Genomic DNA, 15,159 nt, shown 5'->3' with positions numbered 1-15,159 from the left:
GACTCCAGTCTCAAAACAGGCTGACTCGTGTCTTTTCCTTGACCCACTCTTGTCTGATTTTGGTACAGAGTAGGGGTATGTCCAGTGAAGGGGTCTAGCGCCCCCTCGTGGTTACAATAATTAAAAAAGATAATCCAAGGGGTGTGTCTCCCTAAAGAGCTGTTCGCAGGGATTACTCACCTCCAGGGAAGTGAAGGTGGGGGGGAGAGAAACCTCATAAACCATGATTTCAGGCAACAACAAGGGTTACAAAGACAGTAAATATTTGCTAAATGAGTGATGACTCTATCAAAGTCTATAAGGAGAGAGATGACAGGTGGCCAGGGCCATGGGGATAAATGAATGGATTTGGGATACATGTCAAAGGTAGAGCCAATGCTGTTTTCAACTACTCATTCATTCATTCATTCAACAAATATTTATAGAGTGGGAGTTCCTGTCGTGGCGCAGTGGTTAACGAATCCAACTAGGAACCATGAGGTTGCGGGTCGGTCCCTGCCCTTGCTCAGTGGGTTAACGATTTGGCGTTGCCGTGAGCTGTGGTGTAGGTCGCAGACGCGGCTCGGATCCCGCGTTGCTGTGGCTCTGGCGTAGGCCAGTGGCTACAGCTCCGATTCGACCCCTAGCCTGGGAACCTCCATATGCCGCGGGAGCGGCCCAAAGAAATAGCAAAAGGACAAAAAAAAAAAAAAATTATAGAGTGTGTATATGTGCCAGGTGCTGGGGGGGGGAGCCCAACATAAGAGACACAAATTTCTAAATATATCATAAAGAAATAATTATAATTAAATATCAGGTTAGTAGGATGGTGATCAGAGCCTAATGGGGGGAAGTGGGACAGGGTGTGTTGGGGTGGGAAAAAGGCTGTGACTTGAAATGGAGAGGTTTGGGAAGGCTTCACTAAGAAGATGACCTTGAGCAAAGACTTGCAGGAGGTGAGGGAGCTGGCTATGAAGTTGCCTATAGCAGATGACCAGCATGTGCAAAGGCCCTGTGGCAGGATTCTAGGGCAAGATTCTGAGGCGACCTGGTGTGTTGGATGAACACTTGAGGAGGCCCATTTGGCTGGAACAGAGCTGGGGGATGGGGATGGAGGCCATCCCAGGCCAGGGTAGCAAAGGATGGGGGCTGCACCCTGGTGGAGGTGGATGAGGGAGGGGTGAGAAGAAGGCAGACTTTGAGTCTGTTTCCGAGGTAGTCCTGCCTTTGGGTTAGGTAGAGAGGAAGGCAGCAGGCCTCGGTCTAGTCACTCTGTTTCCAGCCCAGGTGCCCAGGTGTTGAGTTGGTGGGGGAAGGAGGCCAGGTCCTGCTAGAAAGAGGCTGGGCTAGGCTGGGCTGCAGGTGCTCCCCCCCGCCCCCACCCCCACGCACCCCACGGCTCCTCCTCCTCCACCCCCTCTCAGGGCGACAGTTACAGGCAAAGAAGAGGAAGTGGTAGCTAGCTAGCAGAGGCAGGCGGGCAGGCGGGCGGGCGGAGGAGGCCGCGAGGGTGCGCGGGCCGGCTGGGCAAGCCAGCAGCCATGGAGCTGTGGCGCCAGTGTACCCACTGGCTAATCCAGTGCCGGGTGCTGCCGCCCAGCCACCGCGTGACCTGGGAGGGGGCCCAGGTGTGCGAGCTGGCACAGGCTCTCCGGGATGGCGTCCTTCTGTGCCAGCTGCTCAACAACCTGCTGCCCCACGCCATCAACCTGCGGGAGGTCAACCTACGCCCCCAGATGTCCCAGGTGAGCCCGCCACTGGCCGGCCTGACAGAGGGTGGGAGGTGGGAGGCACCCACCCAGGCCTGGCATCCTGGGACTTAACCCACTGCACCTCTGGGCCTAGCACAGAGTATGGGGATGTGGTGGAGAGATTGTGGGGTGGTCCACCCCAGGGTCACGGGAATGGGTTAATAGGGTCCCAGTTTAGCCTACATCTAGGCTGAGAACTGGCAAAGTGGCGGTTAATGTCCCCAAGCCGCAGGCTGACTCTACTGGGGATTGAACCCCTAGATGGGGCTGTGTGGGGGTCTAGAAACCTCCTGGGTAGCCATAGGGGGTCTGAGGTTTTTGACTCTTTTGACCACCCCCCACCCCAAGATTCTGGCTATGGGGGAGGTGCCTCCTCCGATTCCTTCCCCCACATGTGTCTCCTCCTCCTGGGCCCCTTCCTTCCCCTCACATCTTCCCCTTGGCTTCCTGCCTGGGCCCGGGGCAGTGCAGGGCGGGTGGGGGGCTGTGGTCTTCCTAGCTCTGCCCACCCCCAGGGGCACACTGGGACAAGACCTGGTCCTGAGCCCGGAGAGCGGGTCCTGGGGTTTAGGGGAGCCTAGTAATAGCTGCTTTTTCTCTGTAGGGATTTTTACCAGGGCCCTGGGTCCAGGGGGAGGTGGATTTGACTGTGACCGCCCCGGCTCAGGAAATATATTCAAATCCCTATTTGAATGCGGTTGGGTGGGGGAGGCAACTGGATTTGCTCTCTGTACCTTCTCTGGTTCCCTATGGCCTCCTGAGTGCTGGGTAGAAGTGACGTCTGCTGATGGCTGGGAGTTGGGGGTGTCCAGCCTGTCCTGGAGGTCTGAGGCGACACTTGCCATCCAGCCCTCAGGCCCTACCCTGGGATGGAAAGCTTGTCCTGGAGCCTCTGTGGGTTGGTGGGGGGGAACTTTCTGGAGATGGGAGGCGGGTGCCCTTGCCTCCTCTCTGGGCTGAGATGCCACGTGCGGAGGGGGGGAGGGGAAGTGTGATCAAGGAGTGAGCCCATGGGGGACCTTGGGGGTGTTTCCTGGCACAGGGCCATAGGTGGGAGTGGTGGGCTGTCCACCCTCCCTGAGCCCAGACAGGCTTCCTGAAAACATGAGTGAACCCCAGGACCACCTCCCCCCACCCCCCCGCCCTGGCCAGCTGCTCTGGCCACAGGCCATCCCAGATTTGCCTATGTTTGCTTGGTTCCTTCTGGCTTCCACACATAAGGAAGTAGCCAGCAGACCTGAGGTCCCGAGGCCCGCAGGCAGTCAAGATCCAGTGAGACTTCAAGAGCAGCTAATGCAAAAGTGGGTAGATTTAAGGATGAATTTCCAGCCCTGCCTGCATCTTTCCTACAGCTGGCTCTCTGATGAAGTGCAAGGGGGTGTGGCCTTAGTCTCTAGGAGAACAGCTGAAGGTCCTGTTCACTGAGGATCCAGGCCCAGATCTGGCCCACAAGGTATTCCCAGACTGAGGGAGACAGGCATCGCCCAGCCCTGTATTGTCAGGACCAGGGTGGAGGGAGAAATCTTTGGGCTGGGAGCCCTGGAGCAAAGGCAAGAAAGACATTGCCTGGAGGAGTTGGGCTTTATCCAAGAGGGGACATTTGTGTTGGGTTTTGAAGAGTGCATAGGAGTTTTCTTATTGCTCTGGCTTCCAGCGCCTAGCTGTGTCAAGCCCTGCACAGGGCAGGGGTGTTCCCTGATCCTCCCTGGGAAATCTGGGAGTCTGGGAGCTCTATTCCTTCCTGCCCTGAGCATTTTTGTCTCCTTTCGAAGCTCAGCCCTGTGCCCCATTCACAGTGAGACAAGAGGGAAGCTAAAAGCTAGTCATGTTAAGTGAGAGGGAGGTACCGGAAGAATAGCCTGTCTAGGTTTGCAAGTCCCTGGCCTTCAACACATTTAAGCTCAGGCCAGGAACTGCCAATGAGATATAGAAGGGCAGAGAGAGACAAGGAAGGATGCCTCTGATGGGGGTGGGAGACATACACTCTGCTTTTGCTCAGTTGTTTCCTGGGTAGAGGGTAGGAGGAGCATATTCATTCATTCATCAAGAATTAGGATGTATGGCCAGGCTTCTTCTTGGTGCTGAGACAGTGGGGAAGAGACACACACAAACCCCTGCTGTCAAAGAGCCTGCATTTTAGGAGTTCCCGCTGTGGCACAGTGGATTAAGAATTTGGGGAGTTCCCATTGTGACGCAGCAGAAATGAATCCAACTAGGAACCATGAGGTTGCGGGTTCGATCCCTGGCCTTTCTCACTGGGTTAAGGATCTGGCATTGCCATGAGCTGTGGTGTAGGTTGCAGATGTGGCTTGGATCCTGCATTGCTGTGGCTCTGGCGTAGGCCGGCAGCTACAGCTCCGATTAGACCCCTAGCCTGGTAAGCTCCATATGCCACGGGTGCGGCCCTAAAAAGACGAAAGACGAAAGACAAAGACCAAAAAAAAAAAAAAAAAAAAAAAAAAAGAGAGAGAGAGAGAATTTGACTGCAGCAGCTGGAGTCACTGCAGAGGTGTGGGTTCAACCCTCAGCTCCAGCGCAGTGGGTTAAAGGATCCGTCATTGCCTCAACTGCAACATATGTTGAAGCTGTGGCTCAGATTCCGTCCCTGGCCTGGGAACTTACATATGCTGCTGGTGCGGCCATTTAAAAAAAAAAAAAAGGAGCCTGCCTTCTAATGGGAAACACTGACAGTGGGCAGATAAGAAAACATATACATTGTCAGAGGTGGTACTTGGTCTGGAGAAGGGGGCTCGGGAGTGTGGGTTGTACTTTTGCGTAGGAGATGAGGTAACATTTGAGCAGAGACCTGGGCAAAGTGAGGGAACGAGGCATGTGAATCTGATAAAAGATTGGCTCCCAGCGAGAGCACTGCCGTGCAAAGGCCCTGAGGTGCAAGTGGCTGGAGCCCACATCGTGCTTTGGGGCAGGGAGTGCCCTGGCTGGGTGCGGGAGGGGAATGGTTCATGGGTGAGGTCAGATTGAAGTGAGTCTCCAAAAGCTGGACCGTCCCTCTGAGATCTGAGACCCAGAGAGAGGGTGTGTCATCATAGGCCACCACAGTGATGACCAGACACCTTTACTCTCTCTGGGAGCTCACATTCCGAGTTGCAGAGATGAAATTTTAAGGCTGAGGATGCTGAGAGGAAGGGATGAATGTGACAGTCATTGTGGGAAAGATCCACCAGGACCGGCAAGCTGATTAGACTCGAGAGGGGGGCGGTCCCTGGAGCCAAGAGGATGAATCTTTTTTCAGCTCCTATACCGTATGACCCCAGGCATGTTACTTAACCTCTCTGGGCTTTGGTCCCCTGCACCACTGGTTTAGGCAGGAAAGGGAGAGGGTGGGAGAGGAGGGTTGGGCTGGGGTCGGGGTAGGGAGGTGTTGGTGGCTTGGAGGAGCCAGACTGGAGTTCAAAGCCCTGCAAGCACCACTTCCTGGTTTCACCTCTCTGAGTGTCAGTTTCCCCATCTGTGAACTGTGGATAAAAATGGCACCTTTGGAGTTCCTGCTGTGGCACAACGGGATAGGTGGCATCTCTGGAGCACAAGGACGCAGGTTCAAACCCTGGCCCGGTAGAGTGGGTTAAAAGATCCGTTGTTGCAGATGCAGTGTAGGTTGCAAATGCAACTCAAATCTGATCCCTGACCATGTCCAGGGAGGCTGAAAAAAAATAAATAAATAAACAAACTAAAATCCCCAGTACCTTTGGGGGAAGGACAGTTGTAATACTTCAATACTCCTCAACACATGTTGGATAAACTCTAAATCTCTCAAAAAAGTCTTGCTCAGAAAGATGAGAGAGAGCAGGAGGATTGGCAGCCTAGCACAGCCTGTAGGAGTGGTTTTTTCTTTTGGGTTTTTTTTTGTCTTTTTAAGTTCACACCCCCAGCATATGGAAGATTCCAGGCTACAAGTGGAATCAGAGCTATGGCTGCTGGCCTACACCGCAGCCACAGCAACGGGATATCTGAGCTGGCATCTCCGATCTACACCACAGCTCACAGCAACGCGGGATCCTAAATCCACTGAGTGAGGCCAGAGATCGAACTCACGTCCTCATGGATACTAGTCAGGTTCCTTTCCGCTGTGCCAAGATGGGAACTCCAGGGCAGTAGTTCTTAATGGGAGTGGGGTTTTGCCTCCCAGCGCACCTTTGGCGATGGCCACGTCTGGAGACACTCTGAATGGTCACATCTTGAAGCTGCTGGCCTCTAGGGATAAGGGTCAGGGATGCTGCTCAACACCTGACAATTTCATATGCAACAGAGAATTACCCGGCCCCAGTGTCAACGGTCCTGAGGTTGAGAAAGCCGGTGCTAGGGGACAGCCTGGTAGAATCTTAAGATATTTAACTCTTTGGTTAACGAATACATGTGTATCGTTCAAAGATCAAAACGCACCAAAAGATGCAGAGGGGAAAATATAACCTCTAGCCCTCTCCTAACCTTCCCCCTTAAGTGACTACTTTTTTTTTTTTTTTAAGTTGACTGTATATCCTTCCGGCATTTCCTTATGCAAATAGGAATTTAGGTGCTTATTAACAATGGTTCTCTCTTATGTGAAAGATGGCACGGACCACCCGCTGCTTTTTACTCTGCTTTCCTCGCTTTAATCATTGTCTTGGAAATCTTTCCAAATCAATACATAGAGAATGTTCTCATTTTTTTTTAAAAAAGATGCCTGCACAATATTGCAGATTGTCCATTTATTTACCAAACCATTTATATTGTGCTCTGTGCCTGGCGTTTTTCTAACCAGGGGCTGGCAAACTACAGTGGGAGGACTGAATCTGGACCCCAGTGTGTTTTCTGTTTGTTTGTTTTTAATTTTATTGGAGTATAGTTGACTTACAATGTTGTGTTCGTTTCAGGTGTATAGCAAAGTGAATCAGATATTCATATACATATATCCATTCTTTTTTCCCATATAGATTATTGCAGACTACTGAGTCTGTGTTGTAAGTAGGTCCTTGCTAATTATCTGTTTAATCTACAGTAGTGTGCATCTGTTACTCCCATCATCCTAATGTATCCCTGCCTCCCCTCTTTTCCCCTATGGTGACCATAAGCTTGATTTTGAAATCTGGCAGTTTGTTTCTGTTTTGTAAATAAGTTCTTTTGTATAATTTTTATTAGGTTCCACATATAAGTGATATCATATGATATTTGTCTTTCTTTATTTGACTTACTTCACTTAGTATTATAATTCCCAGGTCCATCCAGGTTGCTGCAAATAGCATGATTTCCTTCTTTTTTATGGCTGAATAATATTCCATTGTATTTACATACCACATCTTCTTTACCCATTCCTCTGTTGATGGACATTTAGGTTGCTTCCACATCTTGGCTATTGTAAATAGTGCTGCAATGAATATCAGGATGCATGTATATTTTCAAAGTTATGGTTTTCTCCACATGTGTGCCCAAGAGTGGGACTGTTTGGTCATATGATATCTTTATATTTAGTTTTTTAAGAAACTTTCATACTGTTTTCATAGTGGTTTCACCAACTTACATTCCCACCAACAGTGTAAGAAAGTTCCATTTTCTCCACACCCTCTCCAGCAGTTATTGTTTATAAACTTTAAAAATAATTTTTAAAATTTATTTATTTTCTTTTTATGGCTGTACCTCTGGTATATGGAAGTTCCTGAGCTAGGGGTCAAATTGGAGCTGCATCTTTGATCTACACTGCAGCTTGTGGCAACACCGGATCTTTAACCCACTGAGTGAGGCCAGGGCTCAAACCTATATCCTCAAGGACATTATGTTGGCTTCTTAACCCACTGAGCCACAACAGGAACTCCTAAACTTTTTTAAAAAGAGACTCTTTATTTTATTATTTATTTATTTATTTTTGGCCATGCCCATGACATATGGAAGTTCCTGAGCTAGGGATTGAACCTGCATCAGAGAAGCGACCCACGAGGCTGCAGTGACAATCCCAGATCCTTAACCTGCTGAGCCACAAGGGAACTCCAATTGTTTGGTTTTTGTTTTGTTTTGTTTTGTTTTTGCTTTTTAGGGCCACACATGAGGTAAGTGGAAGTTCCCAGGCTAGGGACTGAATTGGAGCTGCAGCTACTGTCCTATGCCACAGCCACAGCAATGCAGGACCTGAGCTGAGTCTGCAACCTATACCATAGCTCACAGCAAGGTCAGATCTTTAACCCACTGAGCAAGGCCAGGGATTGAATACGAATCTTCCTGGATGCTAGTCGGGTTTGTTACTGCTGAGCCACAAGGGGAACTCCCTTTTGTAAACTTTTTAATGATGGCCATTCTGACTGGTGTGAGGTGGTAACTCATTGTAGTTTTGATTTGCATTTCTCTAGTAATTAGTGATGCTGAGCATCTTTTCATGTGCTTTTTGCCATCTACAGCATATTTTATAATTTTATTGGCACACAGCCACGTCCTTTCATTTATGTATTATATAACATGCTGATTTCCAGTTGTAACTATACAGTTGAGTAATTGCCACAGAGAGTGTCTGGCCTGAGAAGCTGAAGATATTTTCTACCCAGATCTTTGTAGAAAAGTTTGCTGATCCCTCATCTAAATGCTTTCCTTTTTTTAATCTTTTTTCTTTTTTGCCTTGTCTGTGACATATGGAAATTTCTGAGCCAGGGATCCAACCTGTGCCATGGTAGCTACCCAGGCCACTGCAGTGACAATACCAGATCCTTAACCTGCTGTGCAACAAGAGAACCCCCCCTAAATACTTTCTATACATTAACTCATTTAATCTTCATAACAACCTGTGAGGTAGATATCAATATTATTCTCATATTTCATGTGACAAAAATGAGGCACAGAAAAGTTAAGTAGCTTACCTCAGTGCAACCAGCTTGAAAGTGACAGTTGGGAATTTGAACCCAGGTGGCCTGGTCCCAGGATTCCTGATTTTAAGGAATCTATTCCATGGAGTTCCCGTTGTGGCACAGTCGTTAACCAATCCAATTAGGATCCATGAGGCTGTGGATTCGATCCCTGGCCTTGCTCAGTGGGTTAATGATCTGGCATTGCCGTGAGCTGTGGTGTAGGCTGAACATGCGGCTCGGATCCCAAGTTGCTGTGGCTCTGGCGTAGGCTGGCGGCTACAGCTCCGATTGGACCCCTAGTCTGGGAACCTTCATATGCTGTGGGAAGCGGCCCTAGAAAATGCAAAAAGACAAAAACAAACAAACAAACAAAAATTCTATTCCATTGCAAGGCTGTGCAATCAATCATTTATTTTATCAGCACCCCTACTGATGGACACTTCAACTGCATGAGGCTTTTGTTCTGACAAAATTATTGCAATTAATAACCTGGTCCATGAATGTTTTTATAGTTCCTCTGCTGTGTGACCTTGGGTATGTTACTTAACCTCTCTGCTTGCATTTCCTCATCTGTAAAATGGGGATAATAAATCCCTATCTTGGAGTTCCCATTGTGGCTAAGCGGTAACAAATCCAACTAGTATCCATGAGAATGAGGGTTCGATCCCTGGTCTCGATCAGTTGGTTTAGGATCCAGCACTGCCACGAGCTGTTGTGTAGCTTGGGAATGTGGCTTAGATCCTGCATTGCTGTGGCTGTGGGGGTAGGCCGGCAGCTGCAGCACTGATTCAACCCCTAGCATGGGAACTTCCATATGCCACACGTTCGACCCTAACAAGCAAAACAAAGACAAACAAACAAACAAAATCCCTGTCTGAAATCACGGTTGTGAAGGATGAGTTACTATAATGAACCTAAAAAAAGGAGTTTGCTTCGTGTTTCAGTGGTTAACGAACACAAGTGGGATCCGTGAGGATGTGGGTTCAATCTCTGGCCTCGCTCAGTAGGTTAAGGATCCGGCGCTGGGTGAGCTGTGGTGTAGGTCACAGACGTGGCTTGGCTCCTGCATTGCTGTGGCTGTGGTGTAGGCTGGCCGCTATAGCTCTGATTCGACCCCTAGCCTGGGAACTTCCCTATGCTGCAGGTGTGGCCCTAAAAAGCAAAAAAAAAAAAAAAAAAGGAAAAAAAGCCTAAAAAATAATCTCACTACATATCAACGTTATTACTGTGGTCATACACATGAGCAAATATATCCATGGGATAAATTCTCAGAAGAGTTTGCTGGCTCCAAGCAGATGAGTCTGTGTTTTTTGGTAGATCTTGCCATACTGTTTGGGATTGTTCCCATATGCATTGTTCCAATTACACTATTCCTGGCAATGTCTGAGAGTGCTGGTTTCTCCATTGCCTTGCCAAATGTTGTTAAGCTTTTGGGATTTTGCCAATTTGGGTGCTAAATGGAGCTCATGATGGCTCGATTTACATTTCCTTTATTCTGTGAGCTCGAACCTCTTTTCTATGTTTAAGAGCTATTTATAATTTCTTTCTGAAAAATAATATTTGTTCATATCACTTGTCCATTTTTCCCCCCTCTTCTAGGACTGCTGGCCTTTTTTTCTTATTGATTTTTAGGAACTCTTTATATGTTAGGCTGCTTTGAATTTTAAATCAGGTACTTACTAGCTTTGTGATCTTGGAGAAAAAAAATTACTTAATCTATCTGAGATCTCATTGTCTTATTTATAAAGTGTATGTGGACAGCACCTTTATCTCAGGGTTGTGTGAGGTTTCAATATGATTAGGTACATTAAATTCCTATCACAGTGATTGATGTCCAATTGATATGTAGCAAGCACTGAATCAATGGGAGTTGTTCTTTTTGTTAATTTGATTTCAGTGGGTCTGACCTGCCTGTAGCTCAGGGTGCAAAATGTTAGCTGCACATTGTGTAACAAAGTGCATCACTTCAATGACTAAAGCGTTTCCTCCTCGCTCATATCACAGTCCAGTTGGGGTCAAATGCGGGATTTAGGTGGTAGCCCTTCTTACAAAGCCCCTTCAGTCCTGGGCTCTTTCCATCTCAAGGCCCCACCCTCCCTGAAGTGCTTGGAGTCCTCTCTTCAACCAGAAGACAAAGAGGGAGTTAGGAGGAGGGAAACCATGGGAGGTTTTCCTGGGCCAGGCCCAGAAGTGGAGCCATCATCTCCATTCTTCTTCCATTGGCCAGAACTTGGTCACATGGTCCCATCCAACTGAAGGCTGACGGGGAATGTAGTTTTGCTGTGCACCAGGGAGGATGAGGAAAGGGGTTGGGTGGATATGGAGGAGACGGTGCCACAGGATCCCAGGGTGATCCTAGCTCCCTTTGGAGATGCAAGTCTGGAGGGGGCTGGCTTGGAGGAAACCTTGGTGGAATGAGGAATGAGGAGGACCTGGACCAGAGCTCTGGGGGCAGGATTCAGCTGGGGATCGGACAGAGCCTGGGTGCTAGCCAGCCTTAGCCAAGTGTGTAGGGTTGGGTTGGGTTTGGTGGAGTTTGAACATGCCTTCTAGAGTTGACAGGTATGGAAGCCTGGGAGGGTCAACATTTGGTGCTGCGCTTTTTCCATTCCGTTCTGTTCTGATCACTGACTTCTTCTCTGGGCCCAGTACTGGAAATGTCACCCTTCAGGATTCTCTCCAGGGATTCTGGAAACCCCTGTCCCTCTCCTTGCTCCCAACACTCCCATGGCTCTTCCTGGAGCAGAAGACAAAGTCTTGCATCATAAGATATCACTTACATGTGGAATCTAAAATAATGATACAGGGAGTTCCCATTGTGGCAAGCAAAACAATCCAATTAGCATCCATGAAGATTTGGGTTTGATCCCTGGCCTGGCTCAGTGGGTCAGGGATCCCCCGTTGCCATAAGCCGTGGTGTAGGTCACAGATTCAGCTACAGTCACAAGTTGCTGTGGCAGAGGCCAGCAGCTGTAGCTCCTATTTGACCCCTAGCTTGGGAACTTCCATATGCCACAGGTGCGGCCCTAAAAAGCAAAATAATTAAATAAATACATAAATAAATAAAGATACAAACTTACTTAAAAAATAGGGGTAAATTAGGAGTTTGGGATGAACATATACACACTACTGTATATAAAATAGATAAAAAAGACCTACTGTATAGCACAGGAACCTATATTCAGTATCTTCTAATAACCTATAATGGAAAAGATTCTGAAAGAGAGTATATATCTCTTATCTATGTCTACGTAGATATAGATAGAAGTGAATCACTTGATGCTGAACATCTGAAACATTGTAAATCAACTTTCAGCTTAAAAAAAATCATACAACCTGAACGTTCAGAGGCAAGTTTTATTTGGGGCAAAATTAGGACATAAGCCCGGGAGATGGCATCTCGGGTAGCCGTGAGAAACCGCTCCCGAGCAGATGAGTGGGGGTGCCAGCATACAGGAATTTTGCAACAAAGGGAAGGTGGTAGGAACAAAAGATTTACAGAAAACCAGATTTACAGAAAACCAGTTTCTATGGGAAGATGCAAAGGTCTGGGCTTACTGGAGTCCCTCCAGCACCTCACCTATGGACTGGTCTTTGCTTCTTTCCTGAGTTCCCTCGGGGCTTGCTGGCCCATTCTTGGGAGTGACTGTATTCACAGACATCTTTTGTTCTGTCCACTTAACTGCAGCCCAGGAGGCAGTATTTCAGAGAGCGCTGATATATTGCCCCAAAGAGGAAAGGGGGACATATCAAGATCTAACTCATAAAGGCGATGGAGGAGGTGCATGCAGCCATGCATACCTTTTACAGTCGTTTGCTGCTGGTCTCATGAAGGTGACCACTAGGCACAGACATCAGCCATCATTGAAGGAGTTCAGCATTTTTCTAGATATGAGAAGATGCAAGAATTGGGCTCATAAAAGCGTCTCCTAAAAACATCTAACTCTGAAGACCCGTTCTTCCAGTTTTCCCAGAGCACAGAGTACCTCACTCTTGGTCTGCTCAGGGGCTGCTGCGGGTCGACAACTGCAGTGGTACATGATTTAATCCACGTAGAGGCAGATGGCAGGGGCCAAACTCCGGTTCACACAACTATAATTTAAAAAAGAAAAAAACAAGATTAAAAAAAAAAGTCTTCATCTAGACCCAGAAGAACCTGTGCCTTTGGCTTCTTCCCACCTCTCAGCCCCTCATCTCTGTCCTCTTTCCCCCTCCCTCACTCAACTCCAGCCATGTGGGCTTCCCCACTGTTCCTAGAACCCACCAGGGGCAATCGAACCCCAGGGCATTTGTACAGGCAGTTCTTTCTCCACTGAACCCCTCTTCCCTCACATACACACCCTAGTTGTTCTCTTATCTCCTGTAGGTTTCTTATCAGAGATTGCCCTTGTTTCCATTTGTAAAATCACACCCCCTGCCCCCCACACCTTCCATTCTTTTCCTTTTTTATTTTCCTCCCTAGCACATAGCACTCTCTGACTTAACCGCAGTTTTTACTTATTTGCGTAAAACCTGCTTACCCCACCGGACTATCAGGGCAAAGCTTTTTGTCTTTTCACAACTGTTTCCCCCGTGCTGAAAACAGCACCCGGTGCATAGTAGGTGCTCAGTAAATATCTGTCAAATGTTCACTTCATTTCATTCTTCGCCCTGCGGGCTGCTCTGCACCTTGGAGGATGTTTAGAGGCATCCTTGACCTCCACCCACTTTCTGCCAGTAGCACGCTTCCCCCTTGGAGTCATGACAGTGAATCGTTCCCAGCCAATCCCGAAAGTCCCCTGTGGGGGTGGAGGAGCGGCCACTTGCCCCTGGGCGACAGAACTATTGTTTTGGAGGGAGTGAACTTCCTGTGTCGGGTGGGGTGGGGAGGAAACCCAAAGAGAAATGAATACCTGCTGGCTGGAGTGAAGGTGAGAATGAGAGCTTTTTCACATTAGATATTCATTTATTTTATTATCAGCAACAGGTGCTAGGCTGATGGCTGGGGTGATGGGAAAGAACACCCCAGCTTTCCCCTCTGCTGTCCTGAGTTCACAGCCTCGTGGGAGAGAAGGCTGCCTGGGTTGTTTCCTGTGGCTGCTGTAACAATGTCTCAAAAACTGGGTGGCTTCAAACAACAGCTATATTGTCTCGCAGTTCTGGAGGGCAGAGGGTTGAAATCAAAAGTGTCGGGAAGTGTTGGCAGCCTCTTGCTCCATCTCCAGGCTGGAGGGGACAGTCCCTTCTTTGCCTCTCCCAGGTTCTGCTGGTGCCCTGCGTTTCTTGGCTAGAGGCTGCCCAGTTCCAGCCTCTGCCTTTATCTTCACTGTGCTGTGTCCTCTGTGTCTGCATTGTCTTGGGGTCTCATACTCCAGAATGATCTCCTCATCCTGACATCCTTAATGATGTCTTGCAAAGTCTTCTTCTTTTTTTTTAATTTTAAATAATGTCACATTCTGACATCAGGGATCTGATGTAGATGTATCTATTTGGAGTCCCCCATTCAACCGCTGCAGAGACTTACCAGCCAAAAAATACCCCAACAAACAAACAAGGAATTCCCATCGTGGTGGAGTGGAAACGAATCCGACTAAGGACCATGAGGTGGCGGGTTCGATCCCTGGCCTCGCTCAGTGGGTTGAGGATCCGGTGTTGCCGTGAGCTGTGGTGTAGGTCGCAGATGCAGCTTGGATCCTGCATGGCTGTGGCTGTGGTATAGGCCTGCCTGCCACTGTAGCTCTGATTGGACCCCTAGCCTGGGAACCTCCGCATGCCATGGGTAAGGCCGTAAAAAAGCAAAACAAACAAAAAAAACCTCCACATTGTGGAGGTCCCTGGTGACCTAGTGGTCAAGGATTCGGCACTGTCACAGCTGTGGTGTGGGTTCGATTCCAGGCCTGGGAACTTCTGCTTGCCACGGACGTGGCCAAAAAAAGAAAAAAACAAACAAACATTGCAGCAAATGCTGCAGACAAGAAACCAGGGGTCAGGATGGAGGCGAACAAATGGGGCAGGCTTCTGGGGGGTGGTCAAGGAAAGCTGAGAGCTGAAGGTTGCGAAGCCAGCTCTGGGAAGAATGGGGGCACAGAGGGCAAAGACCACGTCAGGGTCTTGTGGCAGGAGGATGGGAACGAAAGATCTGCTGGCCGAAGGCGAGTGAGGGAAGAGAGGGTGGAGGGAAATGAAGTTTAGGAGGGAGCCCCTTCGCCGGAGTGGCTCTGGGGATGTGTGAGGAATTTAAATGGAAGGAAGGGTCCTTGGAGGGTTTGAAGCTGCTTTGTGGGGCCTGGGCTCTTAGGGGAAGAGAGGCGGCAGCAAGGGTCGCTGGGAGGAGGAGGTTGATGAAAGTGTCCCCGGGAGATGTGATGGTGGGAATGGGCCTGGCTCGCAATTTTTTTTTTTTGGTCTTTTTAGGGCTGAACTGGTGGCCTATGGAGGTTCCCTGGCTATGGGTCAAATCGGCCTGTGCCACAGCCACAGCAATGCTGGATCTGAGCTGTGTCACAGCTCACCTGCAACTCTAGATCCTTAACCCACTGAGGAAGGCCAGAGATCGAACCTGCTTCCTCTTGGATGCTCATCAGATTCATTTCCGCTGAGCCACGATGGGAACTCCCTGGCTTGCA

General features: G+C 48.7%; 1 protein-coding gene across 2 annotated transcripts in view; it reads left to right on the top strand.

Moving 5' to 3' along the window:
* The first annotated feature begins 1,450 nt into the window (after positions 1 to 1,450).
* VAV1 (vav guanine nucleotide exchange factor 1) overlaps positions 1,451 to 15,159 on the top strand; it is a 64,218-nt gene continuing 50,509 nt past the window's right edge. Inside the window, 1 exon segment of one of the 2 annotated variants that reach the window (NM_001267833.1) lies at positions 1,451 to 1,724. In NM_001267833.1, the coding sequence (NP_001254762.1) occupies positions 1,521 to 1,724 (204 nt within the window). In that variant the 5' untranslated portion in view covers positions 1,451 to 1,520. 2 annotated transcript variants of the gene reach the window in all.

The sequence above is a fragment of the Sus scrofa genome, chromosome 2 (assembly GCF_054392235.1).
Source record: "Sus scrofa isolate SSC_HxYL_T2T_F1_AM1 chromosome 2, Sscrofa_HxYL_maternal_Yorkshire_Landrace_v2.0, whole genome shotgun sequence".
NCBI classification, from domain to species: domain Eukaryota; kingdom Metazoa; phylum Chordata; class Mammalia; order Artiodactyla; family Suidae; genus Sus; species Sus scrofa.
This window is presented reverse-complemented; position numbering and strand designations above follow the sequence as displayed.